This window comes from Elaeis guineensis, chromosome 8, assembly GCF_000442705.2.
Source record: "Elaeis guineensis isolate ETL-2024a chromosome 8, EG11, whole genome shotgun sequence".
Lineage (NCBI taxonomy): Eukaryota > Viridiplantae > Streptophyta > Magnoliopsida > Arecales > Arecaceae > Elaeis > Elaeis guineensis.
The window spans coordinates 12,013,389-12,040,328 of record NC_026000.2 but is presented as its reverse complement, the minus strand read 5'-3'; the positions used below and the strand labels follow the sequence as shown (position 1 = coordinate 12,040,328).

The window sequence follows — 26,940 nt, the reverse complement described above, 5'->3', positions numbered from 1 at the left end:
ATATAAAAATTTATTTTCAAAATTTTGATTATATTTTTTTATTTTTTTTTAGAACAATGAAATATATCTTTGACTGCAACTGTTAATTTTTTTTTATTTTTTTTAAAATTATTTATATATATATATATATATAATCTCTAATAGAAAAAAAAGCTATATCTAACTACATTATTATTATTTTTGGGAACAATTTAGCTGCGTTGTTTAGCAGTTAGTTTGCTAATTAATGGATATATTGATTTGCCCCTTCCACGCGGCGGTAAGTGTACGGGCAAAGCATGCCAGTATTCTTCCAATTAAAAAACTTCTCCTCCGAGGTCTTCTCCTTCCATTGTCCCCCAAAAAAAATCTACCAACAAAAAGCGGAAAAGTATATTTTTGGATCTTTCTATCATCAAATTGCAGACTTTTCTCTATCTCCCCCCCAAATCTTTGTTCGTCGATCCAAATTTCCCAACAAAAACACCAGAACGGATCAAGATCTGTGGCCAAACCAAAAAAAAAAAGAAGATCCAAATCGCCTTTCCCAAATCCCAACAGCCTTTCATCTAAATTTATTCCCCGATAGCCCAATGCGTCATCCCCTCATGATCCCCTGACCTATGGCTTCCACTTACTCCCCCCTCCCCATCGCTTCTTCCACCATCGAACTCCAATCCCACCAAACCCCGACCCCCGAAAGGATTCCCACCGTAGACTTCTTCATCGAAGAAGAAGACGGCGATGACTTCGACGAATTCGACGACCTCCCCCTCATTCTCGACACCGGCTCCGGCGCCGCCTCCGCCGGGTCCGGCATCCCCAGCGCTGTCTTCAATCTCGCCACGTCGATCATCGGCGCCGGGATCATGGCCCTCCCGGCCACCATGAAGGTCCTCGGCGTCGCGGTCGGCTTTGCTTCTATAATCTTGATGGGGATCCTGTCAGAGATCAGCATCGAGCTTCTCGTCCGCTTCTCGGCCTGCTGCAAGGCCGCCTCCTATGGCGAAGCCGTCCAAGCTGCCCTCGGCCGCCCCTCCCGGATTGCCTCCGAGATCTGCATAATTGTCAACAATGCTGGGATTCTTGTCGTCTATCTGATCATCATAGGGGATGTGATGTCGGGCTTCTCCGACCATGTCGGCGTCTTCGACCAATTTCTCGGGAATGGACCCTGGGATCACCGGAAGCTCGTGATCCTTGTAGTGTTGGTAATCTTTTTAGCTCCTCTCTGTGCTCTTGAGAAGATTGATTCTTTGAGCTTGTCCTCGGCCGCCTCTGTTGCTCTTGCCATCGTCTTTGTCGCCGTATCGTGTATAATTGCCATCGTTAAGCTTGCCGAAGGCCGTATCGAGACGCCGAGGATGGGGCCGGATCTCGGGTCGAAAGCTGCGATCTTGGACTTGCTGGTGGTAATTCCGATCATGACAAATGCCTACGCTTGCCACTTCAATGTGCAGCCCATCTACAATGAGCTCAAGGGAGGACGCCTCACAAGATGAATAGGGTGGGGAGAATCACTATGGTTTTGTGTGTTGCTGTCTATGCTTCGACAGCCATTTCAGGCTATCTCCTGTTCGGAGACGATACCGAATCAGATGTGCTGACGAATTTCGACAAGGATCTCGGGATCAAGTTCAGTTCAGTTCTGAACTTTGTGGTGAGGATTGGGTATGTTCTTCACCTGGTGCTTGTTTTCCCTGTCATTCATTTTTCTCTGAGGCAAACAGTGGATGCATTGGTCTTCTCGGGATCGGCTACTGAAAGTAGGAAGAAGATGCTGACTTTGACTGCAGTGTTGTTGGGGATTATATATCTTGGTTCCACCACTATACCCAATATCTGGGTGGCCTTCAAGTTTACAGGTGCAACAACCGGGCTCTCGCTGGGGTTTATATTCCCCTCTCTGATTGCCTTAAGATTAGGTAAGCAAGGGAAGAATTTGAGATTGGGAGAAAAGTTCTTATCATGGATGATGTTAGTCTGGGCAGTAGTTTTTAGCATTGTTGGAGTAATTGGCAATATCTATAGCCTTAGAAGCAGATCAGAATAGTCTTCATGTATATATGCTTTGGCTTTACGAGTGGGTACATGATATGGAAATTCATTCAAGTTGTTTGGATGTGCTGTGACTAGTGACCATTTTTTCTGGTCCTTAAGTACGTGAAACAACAATTTTGGTTATTATATCTGAACATAATATACTCATTACTTTGAGTGGTGTTTCTTCATGCATCTACCATGAGAGGCAAAGTATGACAACTACCATTGACTTGGATGTAAGGGAATAGCTTGAAGAGACATGCAGTATTAAATTTAGGTGATATTAGCTTTCAAACTGATGAATTCATACACATTCGAAACTTCTTTTAATGTTCTTGAGTTCAATGTTCATCACTGAAGATTTGGAGAAGCAGCTGAAAGTGGTGTTGCCCTGTTGTTGAGCAGACATGCTTCTAGAGTGGATTGGGGCATGTGCATGTCCAATGGAGGAATGGAGGAATCTAGACACTGATCTATTGGTTAAGCATTATATTTTTCTGCATCTTGGTCATCACAGTAAGTCACAGGCTTCTGTAACTTTTTTTTGTATTGTATTGATACAAATGCTTTTGCTGAATAAGAACTTTCCACATCTCTCAGCTGATTGCATCATTCAGTCTTTATGAGTTTTCTCTTTCTTGTTTTTTAAGCTTTTTTTTTTTCCAGAAAATTGTGTTGTAAGCTATTGAGCCAATCTCAGCATTGTAGCTGTTGTTGCATTGTTAGTGCATGCTTCAGATCCAACCATGAACTTTTATACAACTTATTAATGCAAAAGCTCCATATGTTCCTCATGAAAATCATTGCAACAATGTTCATATTGATTCTGGCTGACATCCTTAAGATCATGTATTATGGGGACAGAATGTCATTATGATTTGGAAGAGTAGAGCTTGCATGTCAGTGGAAAGTGCAGAACCATTATGTGTTGTTGCATGTGAACTCCCTGTCTCATCATCGATTTCATTGATCAACCAACTAATCCATCAGGATCTGTGAGACATAGCGCACTTAAAAATTTGTGTTTTTCCATGGATCTAAGTAGCCTATTGTAGGAGGTATGTGATGCTTCGAATCGCTAGACAGAATAGTAGATCAGCTAACCAGGTGTATCTCAGCTGGTTGGCCCCTCTCATTGGCACTTGTATGAGGGAAAAAAGGTTAGGCACTTGTATGAGGGAAAAAATGGTAAAGGGGCAAAAGGAATGCTAAACTAAGATTATCAATGTGCCACCAAAAAAATAGCTGCAACAATAGGTGATCTTTTTGCAATGAAAGGCGATTTGTATTATCGCTTTATTGGGTATAACTTGTTTCCATTATTGATCCCAGTTTCTGATTTGTCACTCTTCTTATTCTCAACTCTTACTAATAACGTTGCTCGCATAATTTTCAGTTGGTCGGTGGATGACATGTAATATCTTGGTGTGGCATGGCAGAGAGTGCATATTGCTCCTATATGCTCGGAGATCTGAGATTCCCAGTGCTATCCTGGAATCAGTAGCATCGCAATTTCATTATTTAGGTGCTATATATCCACAACAACCTGAAATTTAAGTTTACCTCCCCCCTCCCAATCTCTCTTCCCCCAGTTTTGCCCTTCTCTTGTTGTTTCTTAAGCTTTGTCTGTAGCAAGCATGTTCGGATATGTTGTCATCAGATAGCATGCATATCAGTGAAGCATTTGTAAAATATAGGATGATTCAGGATACACCCAGAACTAATAATTTTGGGAGGAGGAATTAATTTATGTACCTCACCTGACAGGTGTCCCCTCCTTTTTGTTAGCCTGCTTATATATATATATGTATTCATTTAGAATGACAATGCTACATTTGATGATCATCCTTGGTGCAAATTTCATGAATAAATGATTTCAATTGCCAGAGATAAAATCTGTTGGTTTCCTAATTCCACTGTTCGATGGTCGCTGGCATATCAGTTGAACATATCACATCTATTCGAGCTGTGGGCAAATTGTTCAATTTCATGTAACTTTTTGCAAGCCTGGTGGTGAATGTAGAATTTTAGTACTCAATATCGACATCATGTTCAGAATTTCATTTGCCTGCATAGCTAGAATTCAGTGCTAACCTTTGCTTATGACACGAAAAGGTTGCACAGTTCAGGCTTAACCTAGGAGGATGAATCTACTAACATCCTCCAGGAGTACCAGTTAATACTTTGTTATGCAAAGAAACCAGGATTTACAGTAAGAATCCAGAATGCAAACACTGCATTGACTGTTTTCTTTAAATCAATGTTTTTGGAACTACTGACCGATATGAGCAATCGTGGTACCACAAATGGGTAACTAATGATTGCAACCAGACTTTCTTAACTAATTTCTTTCAAAAAAAAAAAATGTTAACTAATATAATATCTTAAAAAATCACTGATACAATCCTGTGGAGCAAATACAACACGGCTTGCTCACATCCGTTCCATGGGCCTAATATCTAAGCCCAGGCCCATATTTTTCCATTCGGGCCACGCCTTCTGGTCTCATCTCATTGTTCTTCCCTGCTATTAAGCATCTTGTTATGAATTTAGGATCCTTACCGGGATCAAAATATCATAGAGTACCAATGACGTATGGCATGTAATATCAGAAAAAGAATATTTGATCTATGCAAAGTATGAACTTAGAAGGGAATTTATATTTGTGATGGAAGAAGCACAAAATTCCATATCATTTAAATTTTTAGGTCCAATATGAACATAGAATGAGACAAGGCTGGGTGAGCTCTAACTTCACTATTATCAGATCTGCAGTCCTACAATGTGAACCAACTCGTTCAGAGGGTCAAGTCAAATCATGTCCCTCCTTATGTAGTTCTTAAGGGCTACATCTGGATTTCCAAATCAATTATTGCCTCGCCTACTGGATCCAATTTTGAAAAGATTCACAACCAACCTATTTTGGTCTTAAATAAGGACCCATTCCTAGCCCACAGATCTGACTTGAGGAATGTATGGAGTCCAAATTACATCACCTCAGCCATGGGACGGACCTAGGTCCACTTAATAGTAGACGGCCGTAGGAATGATATCAAGTAATATTTAAAAGGGAAAAAAGCTATCACATGAAGGATTATTGTATGGCCAACCTTGTCACGAGGGTGTGCAATATAAAAAAGAGTTTGCTTTCAGACAAATCTAGGATGAATCTGCCTCAATATCCCATATATATATAATAATTTTTTTTAATGCAGCTCCTATGTCCTTTGTCTCTTTCATCAACCCCACAAATACACTGCATTCTACATGGTGAGGAGACCCACAGTCTCTCCTTTTTCCATGCCGTGATTATAGCTTGGAAGTTACTCTAGTGTTGTCCCATCTCTTTTGGCACCATTTTATTTGTAGCCTGTGCTCTTTCAAAGGAAATAATTCCCCTCCTGTTGTTGAATTACGCTCGTGATCAGTACTCCATCCATGACAAGCGTGGGGTGGGTGTGTACAAGAGTGTGATTTGTGGCCTTGCCATCATGAGAGAAGCCAGAGACTTTGGTTGGTTCTCACTCCATTAGTGCAAGGAGTCCTTAAAAGCAACATCTGCAAGTATAGGTTTAATTCTTTATTTCATGCTATCCAATGTTTTGTACAAATGAGCTCCATTCTATCAGACTTCTAGTTTCAATTACATCAAAAACAGTGTTCTAGTTTCAGAGTTACGATTCCTTCATATTTCAATCGGATTTATATGCAATTCAATAGGATCAAATTTCATGTCATGAGATTTGCATACAAATGACATTTTTTTTTTTTGAAGTACATAAAAAGAAGGTTCAGAAAAAGCACTGATGGTAGGTAATTTGAGCGTTAAAAGACTTGTAGAACTATTAAAATATTCATGCTTTGGTGTTGGTCCGCAAGCTCAACTTGAAGGGTCAGAAAAAGAGAGAGGAAACCACAGATGCATTAAAAGAAGTGCAATAATATACTCAAAGGCACATCCTTACTAGAGCCCCATCTTCTTTTTTTTTTTAATTTTTTTATTTTTTTTATGATGATAACCTCAGTAGGGCTCCATCAAAACTTTTCATTTACAGGACATCCTTGCTAGTCTCCTCACTGTGAGATCTAACAACAAATTTGTCACTTACCGTTTCATTTCAAGACAAAAAAGGGCCACATGAAGAGATTCCCCATTCTCATGATTTTTAAGTGCATAAGACATCACATAGAAGGCAGCCTCTCGTGAAAGCAAGGCTAGGTGGGTCCACTCTCATCACCTCTCTCTATTTTCTAAAGCACAAGAAACCAAGAGAAATGAGTGCAATGAACCCACTTAGCTTCATTGAGATCCTCCTTCGCTCCCTCTCCATCCTCCCCTTCCTATAAATCCTATATCACCAAACCAGCCCAAGCAAGAGCTTGAAGCCATGGACTGGCACTCATGGCTATCCAAATCCAGCCTCGAGCCATCCATCATCTATGAGTACGGCCTCGTCTTCTCCAGCAATGAGCTTGAGGAGGAGGACATAGCCCACTTCGATCATGAGTTCCTCATGAGCATGGGAATCTCCATAGCCAAGCACAGGCTGGAGATCCTCAAGCTAGCCAAGAAAGAGAAGAAGAAGAAGAAGAAGAAGAAGTCCCCTCGGCCCATGGCCAAGCTTGTCGACGTAATGAACAAGACCAAGAAGTCCCTTGCAAGGTATGCAGGCACATTGATTCATCCTAAGAACTCGGAGATCATGGTGGTGCCAAAAGGTTGGCATGACGACCAGTGGAAGGGGAGTATGCTGAAGAGGAATAAGAGGGTGGTAGTTGTGAAGCAGAACAGGTTGATGATTACGGATGGTGAAGCGAAATTTGCCGGCTTTCCTTCTCGCTCGCACAGTGCAAGCCCCATGGTTCAGAACTGCTATGAGAGCAGCACTGGGGATGATGATGCTTACTGGGGGAGCGATGCCGAGGCCATAAGGTGGGACTCTATGTTTCAAAACCTGAAGCCAACTTGAGATGCTTATTGTTTGCTTCAGCATATACTTGTCCTATGTATTATATTTTGGAAGGGTCTGTGCTCTTCCACTCTTTGCAGCTGAACTTCCAGTAGGCGCCTTGAGATATCCTACTTAATTGGCACATCTGGAGTTTGCTTTGATCATGAGATTTGCCCGGTTTGCTTTTGCTTAATTTCCACTTTTTTGTTGATAATGTGATTGTAAGAATGGTAGATGTAAGATATTGAAATATATATATATATATATATATATATAAAGCTCAAGTTGTGGTTGAATGATTAGAAGTTGGTACCAAAATTTAGATATTAAATTAAGGCAATCAAGCATTGGACCAATCATTTGTTGTTCTCCTACTATGGTATAGGAAGCTATCCATTTGTTGGAACCAAGGGGTTTAGAAACCCGGCTGCAACTAAAAATTAACATTAGGTCTCTGTTGGTCCTGTCATGGTTGGTATATAGGTATATCTTTGGACTCTACAAAGAAAATTAAAACGAAAAGTTAATAACAATTTGGCTCACTAGTCATTTGATTTTTTTAGATTCAGCTTAGATATTCCCATATAAATTAATATAGATTTCAAATTCTTTGCAGACTCTACAAGGAATCTGAGAAACAAAATAATTAATAACCAATTCACTGATAAGTAGGCCTTTATATGTTTTGTTCCACCTTGCTGCAGTAGACGGTTAGTTATTTCTACATGGAAATTTTGTCCAATAAAATTTTATGTGGAGTTCCACCAGTTATATATGCCTGCATATACATTGGATTATTTTTATACCCACGGACTCAGCTTACTCTTATAACCATGCTATCTAAAAATATTAATTTCATGGACTTTGCCAAACATTTAACCGTATCATTTGTCCAAATATTATTTCCAACTTTGAAACTATCCTATTCCTTATTTTATCCTAAACCATAAGGATTATATGGATCAGCACACAAGTATATATATTACCTATGTGCCATATAGATTCCATGGTAAATGATTTACATGTCATATATAATATTTTTAATAATGATATGTACATGCTTCTCAAATTAATGGGAAAAAAAAGGTATTTGTAGTAACTAAAATTAGATACTGGCAGATAGTTTTCTCTGTAGTAAATAGAGCTGGCTTAGCATCCAATAGAGAATTCAAAATTATCCAAACTTGCCAGAACTATGGGCTACAAAATGATTGGTTCTTCTTGAAATCCAACCTGTTATCCAGCTAAAAAAAAAAAAAAAAAACTAAATGCAAACTTATGTTTAATTAATTTTTGCCTACCAATTGACACCTTATGGAAGTAATTGAAATTGAATTACATTTTTTAAACGAGATGTCCAAATTAAACTAGAACAGCAGCACACGCGCTGTTTTCTAGATTTGTTTTGCCATCAACAAGCTACTGCAGAAATATTAAGTTGGCAAGCTGAGTGTCTTTAAACTGCAGAAAGAAAATTTGTTAATGCTAGAAAATAAATCAAGACATTCGAGACATTATATATTGAATTTGAGGTTCCATTCAGAAAATTCTCAGTAAAGTCTCGATTGCTAGAAACAAATGTTTAGAACTGACTCCAAAACACATATATTGATACTTCTGCTGCAATTTCGAAATAGCAAGCGCCTGAACTCCTTGTTCCCCATATCACAATTATATATTGGAATTATATAAAGTTTTCATCTATTTTTCCAAGGGAACTAGTGGGCTAGGCCGTTTAGCCCAAGAAACCAGCCCCATATTAAACCGAAAAGATATCAGTTAGTGAGCTGGGAAATAGAATTTTAAAATCAAAGTATGCAAGTCCATTGAGATAGAATTTTTCTGGGAATACTCGTACTCCCAAAAGTCAGTCGGACCTCTGGTTTGAAGGTTAGTCTGGGCTTTTGCTTTGTGTGAGCTACCCAAGTCCGCAGCTGGCTTTCGGTTAATGGGCCGTTGGGAGCCCAGGATGCGGCGGCCTCGGTTAAGCCCAAACTTTCCACAATGTTGCATGGCCCAGTCTTAATTTGTTGAAATAGTCGAGTAAATGTATTTATTCCAGCCCTTACCCCAATATTGGCTGGGCTATCTCCTATTATAGTTCTCAAAAAAGTGTACGAGTATTAATCATAAATAAGAAATATGTATATTTCACAACATATAATGGAATGAGTTTGAGACCTAGAAGTTTTTGTAGTTGGTCCAGCTGGCTAGTGAAGTTATTCAGCGAAGCCCAGACCCAACACCCACAGTTTGATCAGAGTCCAATTGAAAACTTATGGCTTGTTTCAATCGCCTTAGACTTCGATTTTTTGAATGCGATTGAACTCCACTGCATGATCTTTGCCTATCTAAATTTAAATCCACAGTGAAAGTAACCAGTCCGACACCAAAGGAAACAGAGATCTAGTTTCGTTGACATGCTTCGTAGCAAGATCTAGTTTGGCATGTTTGATCAACATCTCTTTGCAAGCTCAGAGGGGACTCCTCAATAGGTAGATTTATTCGTGCAACAGAGAAGGTATAGGTTATGGCCTCCATTCAAATACTGCAATGTAACGCGTTGAAATCGGGAAGAAAAAAAGGCCTACAATTTTAGAATTATGAAACTGCATTTGGTTTGTGATATTGATTGGGGTGGAAGTGATTCGTTTGTGTATTCGAATCAATCTGAACGTGGATAGAAATTTAAGAATTTGACTAATATCCGTATCCGTCAAAGAAAAATAGATATGAATATGCATGACAACTATCCGATCCATATCCATATGTAACCCTATATAATTTTATATGACATTTATTATTTTTTTAAAAAAATATATAATAATATAAATATGTCATTAATTTGATTTATCATCTATTTAGTAACATCTGTGATTTTATAGCCATAAAGTTTAAAATCTAAATTATATCTATAATTATATTCATATTTTCGATATCCAAATTGTATCTATATTTGTTTAAAATAAATATAGATATAAATTTTTATATCCGAAAAACATCCATACCTCTGTTTGTTTTTGTCAAATAAAATAAATATGAATATGAATATGCTGGTATCCGATTTATATTTAATTAGGTTTCAACCCTAGATCTCTAGAAGCCACTTTAGTCTACCAGGTCCTTGGCCTTAAGCCGAAGATTTGGTCCTGTTTAGATGGTTGGCATTTATTTTTATGTTATAGAATCAAATTACTACCATTATTAGTATTATCTATCGGAGCATCAGTAAATGTAATCCAAAGGAAAACCAATGTGCCATGCCTTCTGTTTTGCTCTTCGCAGGACCCTCTAGCCGTCCTTTTTGGGTATGAAACCATGAAAAACCTAGCTGGCACGGCATGGTCGGTACGAGTTTGCGGCTGCGACGTTGACAGGGACCTAAAGAAAATTCCCAAACCGTGTATGATTGGTAAGACCGCACGAGACCCTCATCCACGACTCTTGCACCGTTTCAATGCCACATGGTTGGTTGCACATTTATTTAGTTAGTTTCATGTCCATGAATTCTTGATCAGCGTTCAACGGTCAAATGCCGACCCTCCATTACGGAGAGACCAGGAAAAAATTATTAGATCAGACTTAGTCTATAATAAATATTGTAGAATAAGTCAATCAAAAAATATAAATATTTTGAAGTTGTTAAACAGCTGTGTTGAGAACGTTGCAGCAGCTGTCGTGGCATTTTTTCATTGACTTCATATACAGTATTGATCGTAGACTAAATTTATCTAATAATTTCTTGAGGTCAGCAATGCAAGTGATTTGTGGTGTGTGATGCTGAGTACTGCTGTAAAAGCCCCTAATAAACTTGCATTTATTAGTTAACACCCTCTCCTTTTAATTTTATATAAATATAGCCAAAAGATTCCAAGTTGTGTTCCATGTTTACAGTATATACAATCTATTATTAATGCTCTTTCTTATGATTTATTATTCAAGCTTTGGCGATTCATACATCTGCTGTGCTTGTAGGTAAATATGGGCTTGCATAGCAAAACTAGTACAGGAACTTGCAATCTATTTGACGACTAAGTTCAGTGAGAATCTTTTTTCCAAGTTGATCTGGATAAAGAAAGCTAAAACGTAGTGTTTTACTCAAATTCAATGCTAAAAAGTTTAATCCTAATGGGACAAGGACTTCTCATTGATAAATAGCGCTCATCCAAGTTGGCTGTAGAGAAGGGATCAGCTTTCCAGCCCACCTTGCATGTTTCTTCTCTCCTTGTTTGCCAAGTGCCAACCATAAGAACTGTTTGATCTTCCATATAAGAAATCCTAGAAGCCACCAGTCTTTCTCCTATTAGGCTTTCAGGGCACTATCTCGCGTTAGTAACGTGACCCAGTAGCCTACCTTGCAACTCTCGGACTCCATCTTCTAAGTTGGCAAACTTTATTATTTGTTTATACCAAAAAAACCTTTATTATTTGATGAGCTCCTTGCTCCAAGCAGGACTCCTAAGTACTTTATAGCTGAGGAACCCATGGGATCCTTTTCTTCGTAGATTTTTCTGATTCCAATGGGCTGTTACCGAACTGCGATAAAGATACACACCTCACTGCAAATCAACTAAAACCCGACATTAGATAGTAAGATTGGGCAGATGTAGATATACATATATCTTTTAAAGAAACAACATAATCAATGCTCATAATTCAACATATAGGTATGTTTGATTGAAAAAAATTAAACTTTGAAATAGAAATGAGAATGAATGATTTTCATTTCTAATTTGATCTCAAAAAAATAATAAAAATATCTCAATCCTCCAAAATTCAATTTCGATTTTTTCTCAATATTCATATCTTATTTTAATTATAATTTCAATTCTGATCATGAACCAAATGCCTCAACGGATGTAACTATTTCAATTTTCATTTCGATCTATTATTAATCATATTTACACCATTTATAATTGTTGCACATTTTTCTAAAAGCTATTTTATTTTCATTTTAGATCTTTCAAAAGACTTATAAAAATGCTGCAGTGAAATTTTGATCGCATACAATTAAACCTATGTTTAATATAGATGGTACCCCCAGCATGAATAGGTTCATATGTGTCACGAGGTTAATTTCATTTAGATCATTTTATTCAAATCAACCATTGCCCTTATATATATATATATATATATATATATATATATATATATGGCTTATATGACGTTGATGGTCCTGAGAGAGAGAGAGAGAGACTATTTCTATTTGGACCTAAATTTGGTATATGGGATATCCAAATTTGTCTCTAAGGTATCGTCACGTTTAAGGGCCCAGAAACAATCATGTCCAGCATTAAGCAGTCGTTCCCATAGCACCTAATGCTAAAAGAAGACCATTTTCATTACATGATCCACCTCCATACAAATACCACTATCCCTCTATCTGTTCTCGAACGTTTGAATCAAATAATAATTTTCCACTTATATCAAAATAATAATAATAAGTATAATTATAATTATAATAATAATACTTTTCCACTCACATAGGCAAGCGGATCCACCCTTCTAATTTCATTCCAAATACAAACATTATCTCGTGGCTTTTTCAATTTAGAGGAGAATGTTTAGGTGCATGAGATTAATAAATTAAATCACGTTATTGATTTAGACCCTTCGAGTCCAAGTATCGCGGCGGGCGCGGTGTTTCCGTTGGACTGGACCGGTCAACCGGAAGTCATAAAGCAACATGGCAAAGGATATTTTTCGTCACCAAAATGGCACCTCGTAAATGCTTACCAATTTCGTGGTGGCACTCCTGTTATTTCTCTGAATTCAAGGGCCGTACAACTTTCTCACGCTCCAACGACCGTTAACCAACGGCCTGGAGACACGCCGTTGTCCTGCGCCCACAGCTTTATTCCCCTGCCTCCCATGGGCCCCGCCTAAAAACCCTAACGCCGGTTTAATCAGCTCTAAATCCAACCGTCGATTTGGTTAAATCTTAGCTCAACCCGGCCAAAGTCCACTGCATTAAGGGTCATCATTATTCGCTTTATTTACCGTCCCTGCCCCCAGATCCTTCGTCCAAAACTAGCTATAAATCCGGGGGCGCAAGGGAGCTCGGTTTGCCCAGATTAAGAGTCCATCAATGGCGGCGGCGAATTCGAGAAGATCCAATGGCTCGGTCTACTCCAGCTCCGCCGCCTTCCGGCGGTCGATCTCTCCGACCGGGGGGCGATGCTCCTCTGTGTCCTCCTCTGCCTCCGCCTTCGCCTCCTCTTCCGCCTCCAGCTTCTCTTCCAGGTCTCCCAGCTTCTTCCACCGTTCGTCCTCTCCAACCCGCGTTAACTTCGTCGGATCCGCCCCGCCGACTTCCTCCGTCCGCTTCTCCATCGACCGCTCCCTCGCCTTCTCTGCCCCGCGCGAGCGCCACAACCCCCAGCGGCGGCCGATTCCAGCAGCTCCAGCCGCCGGCCAGAGGAAGACTTGCATGTGCTCGCCAACGACCCATCCCGGCTCCTTCCGCTGCAATCTCCACAAGGGCTTCGCCGCCCACGGCGGCGGTGCCCGCCTCCACCACCAGTCGGTATCCTCGCCGTCGAACCGGCTGAACGCGCGGCGCTCGGCGATGACGAACTCGCTGGTGCGGATTGGTACGGTCGAGGGGGAGTGGGTGAGGAGGGCGCTCGCCGCCCTCATCCGCCCTTCCTCCCACCAGCAGAGGCGGAGGGCCGCCTTCCAGCCCCGGCCCAGCCGCCTCTCCATCATGTCCAAGGCCGACGATCTATGATCTCCGATCGATCGTAGATCTCGACGCAGGTTCGTAGAAAAAGAAACAAAATTTAAATCTAAGCCCTCCGTTCTCTATACCCTTTCCATAGATCCACTGCACCGACGGCGACTCGCGACTCCAATCAGAGAGGATTCCGATCTCGGCGAACGAGAGGAGAAAATACTTGGAAAAAAGAGGAATTTTTGCCCCAATTTTTTCCTTTCTTTTTTTGTATCAAGGGATCGGAGATGGAATCCCAAAGGGTTGATCATATCAAATCCGTCCAATTGTACATACTTTTTGGGACAGCCGTTGATGGCCATCGAACGACAACTGCTAAATAGATCTAATACTAACGCTAACATGTTAATCAACTAATTAATTTGAAGTGGTTGTGTTAATGGTTCATTTTTAAGTCCTTGGTCACCCAATTAATTCGTTGCCTCGTATTCCTTTGCAGCGGGAAACGCCGCTACCCGTTTCGTTACCGTCGGTGGCGTACGTATTCCGTATGAGCCGACGTTTGGGATGTATCGTAGCGTGGTTGGTGTACGGTTGTTTTCCGTGTGCAGGTAATTGAGTTCTTTTTTTCTTTTTGTTATCTCTGTATATATTTTTAATTTTGTTTATTTAATTTTTAATAGCATCGTTAATATTTGTAGATCTGGTTGCTGCTTTCGTTGCAGGATCGTTTGGGTGCTCTTACCAGGGACTTTCCACAAACATAGGCAGAGCGGACTGGAAATCTGAGAGACCACTAAATAATAAATACCATTCTTATCACAAAAAATGGCAATAAATACTAAAAGGGGGATTGGTTGAACTATAACTATTATTTGACTAAAGTGGTGAAAAAGACAATTGTTTGGACAAAGAATTGATATATAGAAAACTGCAAGATATGGCGGAAGAAGAATATAAAAAAATGGTCATGGTTTCACACCAATTCCGGCAGCTTGGAAGCGGTTTACCGAGAAGGAACAGTTCTGAGTAAACTGATAAGTGGCCAGTACCGGAGATCAAAATAAAAGAAAGAAGGGCAGAGCAGGCAAGCTTGCGCCCGGAGGGCTGGGAATCCACTTGCTCCATGTACCGTAACAAGTGCTCAGGAATTATATTTTTATCACTCCTTTTTAAACTTTAGCCGGATGATGAGAATAACATCTTGATTTTATCAACGCAACTAATGATTGCCTTTTCATAATATTAAATTATTATTATTAAAAAAATATTATGATCTATTTTATTAATCCAAAATACTGAAAAAAGATTTACTAATGAATTTTGTATAAGTTGAGAGCGAGAAACCTACGAGAACCTGGTTAGCTTACTAGAGATGATGCACTTTAGCACTGCATCTTAATTCTTTTTCCCTCTTAGTATGTATATATAAAGAGAACGTGTTGGTTCAAGAGCTTCTTCTTAAATATTTAGATAGAGAGACAGTGTGTATTTGACAAGAGCAAAAGAAGAACGGGAAGAAGATTTTTATTTAGATTGTGTGTCATGCTGACGATAGTTTCACGCTGCTCAACATGATAACACTGCCATGCGGTGCGCCGACAGAGCTTTGGACATTGGGTTCAGGACTCGCCCATGTTTGGGGCGGCGTGCAAGCTTCATTCATTCATCAAATTTTGGTTTCCGTCCTTTGGGAGGGGGTGATGGAGGATGTTTTTAATTAACAGTGCCTCTTGTGATGACTTAATCCTGGATGAAGGAATGTTCCACTGAGTCTTCGTCTTTTAATCTTTACTTAGTGTTCAGATTAGTTCTTAACTTTTGTATATTTTTTACAAGTCTTTTGGTTTTATATTTTTTTTGTTTTTTTTTCCCTATTATATATGATTCTTTGTATTTTTTTTTAATTTACAATAAAGTTCAGTGAGTCATGGAAAACTCCCATTACTCTTCTCCTCATTCCAAAGAAAAAAAAAAAAAAAAAAAGGTGGTTGGATTGTCGTCCCTCTCCCCTCGTCTTGGTGCACTGATATTTCTACGGTGACGGTAGAATCGAGTGGCAATGAAAGGAACCTTCCCAATAGATATAAACCTGGCATCCCATTACTGCTACTTAGTCTATATCTTGGCTAATTTACTAAGAGTGAGGAGAACGCCAAGTACTGCATCTTAATTAACTTATCATGTCAAAATATACTCGCACAAAAATTTCTACACTGATAAATTCCAATTCTTCTATTCTTTATTTGTCAAGTTCATTACAACAAGCCATCGTCGTCGTCGTCACAGCCACCAGTGGCCTTTATTCCTGTTGGGGGATACCCACCGACCGACCGACCGACTATCGGAGGGCCCGACCGGCTGGCGGCCCGACCGACTAAGCCCGACCGACTAACCAACGGCCCGACGGACGACTCTGACTGGCCGATCGTCGGTCGGGCGACAGGCCGACGGACGCCATCAGCAGCTGACTACGGCCATTCCACGGTCCATTCCCGACCGACTAAGCCCGACCGACTAACCAACGGCCCGACGGACGACTCTGACTGGCCGATCGTCGGTCGGGCGACAGGCCGACGGACGCCATCGGCGGCTAACTACGGCCATTCCACGGTCCATTCCCGACCAACTAAACCCAGAGGTCTGGTAGCCGACCCACATGAAGCTCGCCGACCGACGGAGGAGTCCGACGCCACTCTGCTGGCCACCGACCTGGGGTCGGCTGACTCCACCAACCACCGTACGGTCGCCAGACGTTGTCAGCCCTGACACGGACATGCGGCACAATTACCTAGGGGCATTGTCCCGCCCGGGGCCGGGTCAACCCTGGCGATTAGACGGCTACACGGCGACATGACGTTTTCACGGCGGCTCTGACAGTCTACAGTGAGTTGACAGTTCCTCACTTGTCCGCACCATTAATGATGGCGCCATACCGTGCTCCACTATATATACCGGGGAAGGCAACAGTGCAAGGGGTCGATCCGCCCGTCTCTCCCACATACGCAGGCTCGCTCCTCTCTCTCTCTCTCCCTCTCTCTTTCTCAGAGCTCTCTGTCTGCATTTCACTGTTGCCCAGTCACCTCTCTGACTTGACCGTCGGAGGGTCCCCGCCGGAGCCGCCTCCGGTCAGTGCGGACTTCCTTTTGCAGGTGCACGCTTCCCGGCGATCGGGCGACGAGGCGATTGGCCGCAACAGATTGGCGCGCCAGGAAGGGGTACAGCATGACAAAGACAAGAGCTCAACGATCAAGAGTCACTGGGTCGGCCAGGCGCTCTTCCCGCCGGGAAGAAGCCTCCCCGCCCCCACCGGCGGCGGAGCCTAGCTCTCCGCGCCCTGCAGTGACCACGGAGGCCCAGGTTGCGGCCATCGTACGGCAGATGACCGTATTGACCGACGCAGTCAAAAGCCTCCAGCAACAACCGGCGGCCCGACCTATGCCTTCCAGGAGCAGCCGCCGACGGCCGCGCCGACCCCTGTCGCCTCCATGCGAGCGCTCCCAACAGCGCTCCCACGGAGAGGAGGGGCGACCACGGCGCGACGACCGACGGTCCCAGCGGCCCTCTCCTTCCCCGTTGGAACGGGCGAGGAAGGAAAAGCGGCCGCGCACACCGTCGGCCTCTCTTTCAGAATCCTCCGGAGGCTCCACCCCTGGGGTCTCCCAGCATCGACGAGCGGACGACTACGAGCGACGGTTCGAGGAGATCGACCGCCGACTCGCCCAACTGCAGATGGACGGCCAGAAGTCTTCGAACGACGCCGACTTCCAGACCGCCCAGCCTCTCTCTCGACTGGTCCTCGATGAGCCGATTCCCAGTCGGTTCAAAATGCCGAACGTGGAGCCATACGACGGCTCCACCGACCCAGTCGACCACCTCGAGAGCTATAAAGCTCTCATGATGATTCAAGGGGCAACCGACGCTCTTTTTTGCATCGGCTTCCCCGCCACACTTCGCAAGGCTGCCAGGGCTTGGTACTCCGGTCTTCGATCGGGCAGTATCCATTCCTTCGCGCAGCTCGAGCACTCGTTCGTGGCCCATTTCAGCACCAGCCGAAAGCCGCCGCGAACGTCGGATAGCCTTTTCTCCCTCAAGCAGGGGGAAAACGAGATGCTCCGATACTTCGTGGCGCGATTCAACGCGGCCACGCTCGAGGTCCGGGACCTCAACGAAGACATGGCGGTTTCAGCCATGAAGCGGGGCCTGAGGTCGTCCCGATTTACTTATTCTCTGGACAAGACCCTCCCCCGAACATACGCCGAGCTACTGGAGCGCGCATACAAGTATATACGCGCGGACGAAGGAGCGTCCGACCGACGCTTGGTCGAGCCCAGAGGTCCGAAGGAGAAGCGAAGAAAAGGTCGGGAGCCCGCCGAACCAAGCAGGCCCCCGGCCAATAGTCGGCTTTCTCCACCCCGACAGATCCAAAAATCACCCCGCCGACAGACTCCGAGGCCGGTGCGTCCCAGGTATGACTCCTACACTCCTCTCTCCGCTCCCTGTGCGCAGATCTTGATGGAGATCGAAGGGGAAGAATACCTGCGACGGCCTCCGCCTCTGAAGGCAAAGGGCCTCGACCATCGGAAGTACTGCCGGTTCCATCGGAGCCACGGCCACGACACCAAGCGATGCATCCAGTTGAAGGATGAGATCGAAAATCTCATCCGCCGGGGGTATCTCGGCAAATTTCGAAAGGGTCCGCCGACCCGACCGACTGTCGATCGATGCCCCCAGCCGACTGAAGAGGCGCCGACTAACCAGCCGACGGCTGGAGTCATCAACATGATCTCCAAGCGGCTGGGATCGGGGACGTCTACAGGGGGGAGCCGACGAAAAAGCCGCGCCCGGATGACGTGATTACCTTCTCAGAAGACGACGTTCGGGGCATCCAGACTCCCCACAACGACGCTGTTGTTGTGTCAGCGACAATAGCCAATTATGATGTAAAACGAATTTTTGTTGATAATGAAAGTTCGACAAATGTTTTGTTTTACTCGACCTTCTCCCGAATGCGACTACCGACTGATCGACTTAGTAGGGTCTCCACGCCCTTGATCGGCTTTGCCGGAGACACCGTCACGACAGAAGGAGAAATCACCCTGCCCGTGACGGTCGGTACCAAACCACGGCAAAGCACAGTCTCCCTTATTTTCGCGGTCGTCCAAGTTCCTTCGGCCTACAACGCCATACTTGGGCGACCCGGATTGAACGCCCTCAGGGCGATCGTCTCGACGTACCATCTCCTTGTTCGATTCCTGACCAAAAATGGAGTCGGGGAGATGCGCGGAGATCAACAGCTCGCCCGACGATGCTTCCAAATCTCCGTCCAAAGCGACGAGGCAAAGGATCCCCTGACAATCGACAAACTGGATCAACGGGAGGAGGAAGAGCGGGGTTCGCCGGCCGAGCAGCTCGAGGCGATCCCGATAGGAGAAAGTCCCGACAGAAAAGTTTGGGTCGGGTCTCAATTGCCCGACACCGAACGCCACCGACTGGCGGAACTGCTGACGGCCAACGCCGACATATTCGCATGGTCGGCAGCAGATATGTCGGGCATCCCTCCAGAAACAATTACTCACCGACTCAACATCGACCCGACAATGAAGCCGGTGAGGCAGAAGAAAAGGTCCTTCGCCCCAGAAAGGCAGAAGGCCATTGATGAAGAAGTGGACAAGCTGCTCGAAGCAGGCTTCATTCGGGAATCCACGTATCCCGATTGGCTCGCCAATGTCGTCATGGTCAAGAAAGCCAACGGAAAATGGAGGATCTGCATCGACTATACCGACCTCAACCGAGCATGCCCGAAGGATAGCTTTCCACTCCCGAAGATCGACCAGCTGGTGGATGCGACGTCCGGATTTCGACTGCTCAGCTTCATGGATGCCTTCGCCGGGTACAATCAGATCCGGATGGCGCCTGAAGACGAGGAGCACACCGCGTTCGTGACCCCCAAGGGCCTCTACTGTTATCGGGTGATGCCCTTTGGATTGAAGAATGCCGGCGCCACCTACCAGCGACTCGTCAATAAGGTCTTCAAAGACCAGATCGGGCGTAACATGGAGGTATACGTGGACGACATGCTGGTAAAGAGCACGCAGCTCCCGGACCATGTTCAAGATCTCGAGGAGACCTTCCGCACCCTTCGACGACACCGGATGAAGCTCAACCCGACCAAATGCGCTTTCGGGGTGACCTCAGGGAAGTTCTTCGGATTCCTCGTTTCTCAGAGAGGGATCGAGGCCAACCCTGAGAAGATAAAGGCAATCCTCGACATGCGTCATCCGAACGCCAAGAAGGAGGTCCAACAGCTGAACGGAAGAATCGTCGCTCTTAGCCGATTCATTTCCCGATCAGCTGAAAGGTGCCTCCCGTTCTTCAAGACCCTGCGCCAGGCGAACGGTTTCTCTTGGTCGGATGAGTGCGAACAGGCCTTTGAAGACCTGAAAAGGTACTTGGCTTCCCCGCCGCTGCTCGTGAAGCCGCAGGTCGGGGAGACCTTGTATCTCTATTTGGCCACGTCTCTCAAGGCGATTAGTTCGGTGCTCGTTCGGGAAAATGAGTGCCGAACCCATCAGCCCATCTACTACACCAGCAAAGTGCTCCACGGCGCCGAAGCCAGATACTCGGAGACGGAAAAGATGGTTTTCGCCCTGACCGTCTCCGCGCAACGGCTCCGACCATACTTCCAGGCCCACGCCATCGTGGTACTCACCAACCAGCCCCTGAGGGCCGTACTGCGCCGACCCGACACATCCGGACGACTCGCTAAGTGGGCGATGAAGCTTAGCGAGTTCGACATTCAGTACCGACCGAGGCCTGCCTTGAAGGCTCAGGTCTTGGCCGACTTCATCGCTGAATGCCCGACGACCGACCGAAGGTCGGGAGCTGAAGGCCCGGGACGAGATTCGGTCTCTGAGCCAGACCCGATCTCCACCTGGGTACTCCACATCGACGGAGCCTCCAACGCTCAGGGAAGCGGGGCCGGGCTCCTGCTCACGAATTCGGATGGGGTAGTCACCGAATACGCCCTCCGGTTCGACTTCAAGGCCTCCAACAATCAAGCCGAATACGAGGCACTCCTCGCGGGCTTGAGGATGGCGAAGGAACTGGGCGTCGACAGCCTCCGGGCATTCTCCGACTCTCAGCTGATCGTGGGGCAGGTCAAGGGCAACTTCGAGGCGCGAGATCCGACCATGATCAAGTATCTTCAGAAGGTAAAGGATCTCGTGGCCCGCCTCGAGCATTTCGAGATCTCCCACATCCCTAAGACGGAGAACGCCCGTGCCGATGCTCTCTCCAGATTGGCAACGTCGGCCTATGATTCTTTGGGTCGGACGTTTGTCGAAAACCTCCAACAGCCGAGCATCGATCGGGTCGAAGAAGTACAGCAGCTAACATCTGAACCAAGTTGGATGGACCCGATCGTCCGGTACCTGTCCGACGGGACCAGTCCCGAAGATCCCGCGGAGGCCAAGCGACTCCGATGGTCGGCGTCGCAATATGTGATCATGGACGGCCGACTCTACAAGAGGTCGTTCTCCCTCCCTCTGCTCAGGTGCTTGGGACCGACCGACGCTGACTACGCCCTCCGAGAGGTTCACGAAGGAATTTGTGGGAATCACTTGGGGGGCAAGTCCTTAGCCTTCAAGGTCTTGCGACAGGGCTACTACTGGCCGACCATGAGGAAGGATGCGGCAGAGTTGGTCCGAAGGTGCGAGCCATGCCAGAAGTATGCCAATATTCAGCACCAACCGGCCAGCCAAATCACTCCCATTGTCGCTCCATGGCCCTTCGCTCAGTGGGGAGTCGATATTCTCGGCCCCTTCCCACCGGCGTCAGGCCAGAGGAAGTTCATCGTTGTCGCCATCGACTACTTCACGAAGTGGGTCGAGGCCGAGCCCTTGGCGCAGATCACCGAGCGGAAGATGGAGGACTTCATCCAAAAGTCCATCATCTTCAGGTTCGGATTGCCGTGCACCATCATCACCGACAACGGACGGCAATTCGACAACCAAGACTTCAAAGACTTCTGCGCCAGGTTCCACATCCGTCATCGACTAACTTCAGTCGGGCACCCACAGTCCAACGGTGAGGTTGAGGTGACGAACCGAACCCTGCTCCATGGACTCAAGACCCGACTGAACGAAGCCAAAGGTCTCTGGGTCGACGAGCTGGGCTCCGTCCTATGGGCTTACCGAACGACCCCCCGTGTCCCGACCGGGGAGTCGCCGTTCAGTTTGGCCTACGGGACAGAGGCTATGATCCCGCTCGAGATTGGCCTGCCGTCTTCAAGGGTCGAGCAGTACCACGAGCCGGACAACTCCGAAAGCCGGAGGGCCGACCTAGACCTTCTCCCCGAACTGCGAAATAAGGCTCAAATCCGAATGGCCTCATACCGACAGAGGGTCGCCCGGTACTACAATGCTAAGGTCAAACCAAAGCTCTTCAGGCCTGGCGACCTAGTCTTGAGGAAGGCGGAAGTGTCGAAGCCCTTGGACCAAGGGAAGTTGGCTCCCAACTGGGAAGGACCCTACAAGGTTGCTGACACCTTCGGGCCGAGGGCCTACCGGCTGGAGACCCTTGAGGGGAAGCCCATTCCCCGGACTTGGAACGCCGACAACTTGAAGCTGTATTACCAGTGAATTTTGTGGTTGGAATACAAGTTCAGTTTTAAATTTCGGAGTCCTGATCCTTCGACGTTCAACGATCCATCGGCCCCTTACCAGGACCGATGCATCTACGAGAGTCGATACTCCTTCGACGTTCAACGATCCATCGGCCCCTTACCAGGACCGATGCATCTACGAGAGTCGATACTCCTTCGACGTTCAACGATCCATCGGCCCCTTACCAGGACCGATGCACCTACGGGAGTCGATACTCCTTCGACGTTCAACGATCCATCGGCCCCTTACCAGGACCGATGCACCTACGGGAGTCGACAGCCCACGCGATTGTTGTCGCGACTTCCGACCAGGCTGCGGCCGGTCGAGGGATATTCGGCTTACCACCGTTTTCACACAACGCGACCTTAGTCGCACCCACAGCTTCCCGACCGATTGACGGTCGGTCGAACGACATCCGGCTTGCTACCATATGTCGGACGACACAGAACCCGATGCAAGAGCTTGGGGATCCGACTTACTATCGCTCCCCCGACACTGCGCCGGTCGATGTTCGACTGGACGCATCTACGGAAGTCCGACTACCGAACCTTTACCAGGTTCGGTCGGCTCCCGACTTAACAGATGCGCCCGACCGGCGACTTCAACTATTGGAAGCCGACCTAAAGTCGGGACACAAGCTACTTCGGAGCTGTGCAAGTCGGTTAAGTCCTACCGACTTACCCGAGTTGGCGACTTCTCTAAGTTGGTAACTAGGGTTCGACATTACAGCAATAAGAGACATTTCAAACAAAAGACACAAGAAAAGACAATTTCATTCATTGATCGAAGAAAATTACAAAGTCGGGCCGAAGCCCGATTACACGTATTTTCAAAAAGAAACAAAAAGAAGACGGTCGGCTGGACCGGTCATTCGTCCTGGTTGATCTCTTCGACCGACGGAGGATCGGGAAGGATCGGCGTCTCGACCGTGAGCGGCGCTGGGACAACGGCAGAAGGATGTCCTTCAGTCGGCAAGGGACCTTCGGTCGGCTCCTGCTCCGGGACGGCTTCCTCCGCTGGGATGACGCCTCCCGACAGCTGGTCGGCCTCCTCTTCGGCTCCCTCCTCTTCGGCGAGTAGCGGGGCGACTCGGCTGACGTCCACCTCCGGGTACAAGGCATGGACGGCGTCCCGACCGTCCTCGAACCCGACCCGGTAGGAGGCGAAGCCCGACTCGAGCATCTCCTCCTTGTACCGGTCGTAGGCCCGGAAGTCCTCAACCGCACGATCGGCCGACTCCCTCGCCGACCGTGCCTCGTCCTCAGTGTGGGCCAGCTCCTCCCTCGCCAACTCCGCCTCGGCCCTAGCAATTTCGGCGTCGATCTGGGCGATGGACAACTCCTCTTCGGCTTCCGCGAGCTTCCCCAGGCTGACCCGAAGTTGCTCGCGTTCCCCTTGGAGTTCGGAGGTGGCACCGTCCCGTTCGCGTCGAAGACGACGCACGGCCCGACCTTTGTGCTTGGCCTCCTTCTTGGCCGACTTCAGTTCGGCCATAAGCCGGGAGACCTCGTCCGTCAACTTGGCCTCCCGGTCGGCCGACTCCTGCAGTTGGTCGACCAGCCTCGCTCTTTCGGCCTCGGCCGCCGCCGACCTTTCTTTAAAGGCTGCCCGAACGTCGCCGAACCTTCGGTATCCGGCCTCCAACTCGGACATGGTGAAGATCAGCTGCCGACGGAAAAAAGCTTCGTCAGAATTATGTGGCAAGCAAAAATTCTTCTAAGGAAAAAGGTGACGCGAAGCTTACCTCCACCATTGTCGGGTAGAACCGCGACAGCATCTCGGTCACCTGTCGAGACCGCAACGACTGCACGTCGGTAGGGAGGAGGATCCCCTGGCACAACCTCCTCGCAAGGTTGTGGTCGGCCAAGGCCGATGCACCCTCAGGGTAGTATGCGCTGGGGGGCATTGATCTCTCCTCCTCCGAGGGCTCCATCGGGGCTTTCCCCCGATCAGCTGCCCCGACCGATGGGGCTGGCAGCGATGGGACGCTGGAGTTCGACCCGGCGCCCCCCGTTGCGCCAGCGGACGCCTCCGGACGATGTTCGGCTTCCCGAACGTCATCCGGCTCCACCCGCGGCGGCGAAGCCGCCGACACTCCTTCGGCCACTTCCTCGGTCGGCCTCTCTTCGACTTGGACAGTCAGAGCCGCGAGGGCTATGATCGGCTCCGACCCCTCGGTCGCCGACGCTTCCACGATCGGCGGGACTGGGGTTGGTCTCTTGGAAGGGCGCGAAGGGCCAGCCCCCGACGCTGGCCTCTTCCTCGCGGCGGCAAACTGACAAATCTCGGCATCGGTCGGCCTCATCCTCGGCGGTGTCCCTGCAAAACCGACCAGTGTCAAAGGCCGGACCAGAACTACCCTAAAGCCGAACAAAAAGAAAAGCTGGGGGATCGGGCGATACCTATTCGGGGGACCAGACTCAGGCCGGCATCATAGAGAGCTTGCTCGGTAACAAGCTCCCTCTGCTTCGGGACCGACATGTCTTTGAGTCGGTGGAAGTCCTCCCGATCGTCCGCGTCGACCCGACTGTTGTCGTTGGCCTCAGTTCGGGGTACACCCCAGCGGGAAGGAAAGCCCCAAGAAGAAGAAGAAGAAACGAAAAAGAACTGGTTCTTCCATCCATGAATGGACGATGGAAGACCGGTTATGAAAGCAAGACCCTTCCGGGGGTTGAAGAGCCACCACCCTCGGGCCTTAGGGTGGGGTCGGAGCACAAAAAATGCCCGGAAGAGGGAAACGCGAGGGTTGGTCGGCAAAAGCTGACACAACAACGCGAAGGAGATTATCAGACGAACAGAGTTCGACGCCAGCTGCGCCGGACAGAGTCCGTAGTAATCAAGCAGATTCCGGACGAACTCTGGAATCGGGAGCCGAAGACCCGCGCGAAGGTCTTCGACATATAGCGCCAGGTCGCCAGGCGGAGGGTTGTTGACCCGACCGCCGGCCCCTGGAGCGGAGAGCCGAAACTGCTCCGGGATGCGATAGTGCTCCCGAAGCTGATCGACATTCGGCCCCGAAAGCGAGGAAGCCTCATCTTCCAGAGCCGATCGAGAGTCGTCGGTCGGGTTCCCCGACCGAGCTCCCTGGGTCGGTTTCCTGGTCATTATGCAGGAACCAAAAGAGCAGAAAGGGAAGAAGAAGGAGAAGAGGGGACCACGAACCCGATGGACCCTCCGGAAGTGGAGAAGAGCTCTGCCCGCGACGACCGAGAAATCGCCCGGACAGAGTTTCCCCCAGCAAATGGCGAGTGTGGGTCCTGGGTCCGGGAGGTCCTATATATATAGGGCCAACCGACGGCCGAGATGCTCCCGCGCCGACCAAAGACCTCCAGATGCGCGACGCGTGGCGCCCGCCGGTTGGCTAAGGATTCGGCGCGCTTCGTCCCGGGACGCCCGCACCGCCCTCATTAAATGCCGGAACGGACGCCGGCCAACCACCATGACATGCGGCGCGCGGGGGTTGGCTCCGCAGTCGGCCGCCCGCGCCGGTCCGCGTTCCCGATGGGACGCCTCACCCGCGATCGGCGCCGAATATCCGATCGACTGACGCCGTATCGTCCGGCGCCCGATCTTCTGACACCGACGTGACGACTGACGACGACAAGACGTGGCGTCTGACACCTGACGCCGGCGCGACTTCTGGCATCGACTAGACGTTCGGATCACTTGGGATTCGTGAGGTGTCTGACAACGGATCAGCCGGCGGTACGGTCGGATCTGCACATGCGACAAATCCACTCCCAGTCGTCCGGTCTTGCTACCCGAATGAAGGCATCGGCCAGCTCTCCACCCGACTTAGGAGTGGAGGGGGGCAACTGTTGGGGGATACCCACCGACCGACCGACCGACTATCGGAGGGCCCGACCGGCTGGCGGCCCGACCGACTAAGCCCGACCGACTAACCAATGGCCCGACGGACGACTCTGACTGGCCGATCGTCGGTCGGGCGACAGGCCGACGGACGCCATCAGCGGCTGACTACGGCCATTCCACGGTCCATTCCCGACCGACTAAGCCCGACCGACTAACCAACGGCCCGACGGACGACTCTGACTGGCCGATCGTCGGTCGGGCGACAGGCCGACGGACGCCATCGGCGGCTAACTACGGCCATTCCACGGTCCATTCCCGACCGACTAAACCCAGAGGTCTGGTAGCCGACCCACATGAAGCTCGCCGACCGACGGAGGAGTCCGACGCCACTCTGCTGGCCACCGACCTGGGGTCGGCCGACTCCACCAACCACCGTACGGTCGCCAGATGTTGTCAGCCCTGACACGGACATGCGGCACAATTACCTAGGGGCATTGTCCCGCCCGGGGCCGGGTCAACCCTGGCGATTAGACGGCTACACGGCGACATGACGTTTTCATGGCGGCTCTGACAGTCTACAGTGAGTTGACAGTTCCTCACTTGTCCGCGCCATTAATGATGGCGCCATACCGTGCTCCACTATATATACCGGGGAAGGCAACAGTGCAAGGGGTCGATCCGCCCGTCTCTCCCACATACGCAGGCTCGCTTCTCTCTCTCTCCCTCTCTCTTTCTCAGAGCTCTCTGTCTGCATTTCACTGTTGCCCAGTCATCTCTCTGACTTGACCGTCGGAGGGTCCCCGCTGGAGCCGCC

At 48.0% G+C, this 26,940-nt stretch overlaps 2 protein-coding genes and 1 pseudogene across 3 annotated transcripts; all 3 read left to right on the top strand.

Annotated features, from left to right (window-relative positions):
- The first annotated feature begins 261 nt into the window (after positions 1-261).
- Positions 262-3,880, top strand: LOC105050102 (amino acid transporter AVT6E-like; annotated as a pseudogene).
- A 2,396-nt stretch (positions 3,881-6,276) lies between these two features.
- Positions 6,277-7,167, top strand: LOC140859712 (uncharacterized). The gene has a single exon (XM_073262052.1). The coding sequence runs from the start codon at positions 6,411-6,413 to the stop codon at positions 6,990-6,992; it is 582 nt and encodes a 193-aa protein (XP_073118153.1). The 5' UTR covers positions 6,277-6,410; the 3' UTR covers positions 6,993-7,167.
- A 5,880-nt stretch (positions 7,168-13,047) lies between these two features.
- LOC140851108 (uncharacterized) lies at positions 13,048-15,580 on the top strand. 2 transcript variants are annotated; one of them, XR_012133914.1, is made up of 3 exons: positions 13,048-13,733; positions 14,147-14,258; positions 14,373-15,580. XR_012133914.1 is itself a non-coding variant. In XM_073242614.1 (1 exon), exon 1 carries the CDS (start codon positions 13,063-13,065, stop codon positions 13,702-13,704), a length of 642 nt encoding a protein of 213 aa, XP_073098715.1. In that variant the 5' UTR covers positions 13,048-13,062; the 3' UTR covers positions 13,705-14,048. The 2 variants fall into 2 exon arrangements, 1 of the variants encoding a protein (XP_073098715.1); XM_073242614.1 differs by lacking the exons at positions 14,147-14,258; positions 14,373-15,580 and having other exon boundaries at positions 13,048-14,048.
- Positions 15,581-26,940: the final 11,360 nt, after the last annotated feature.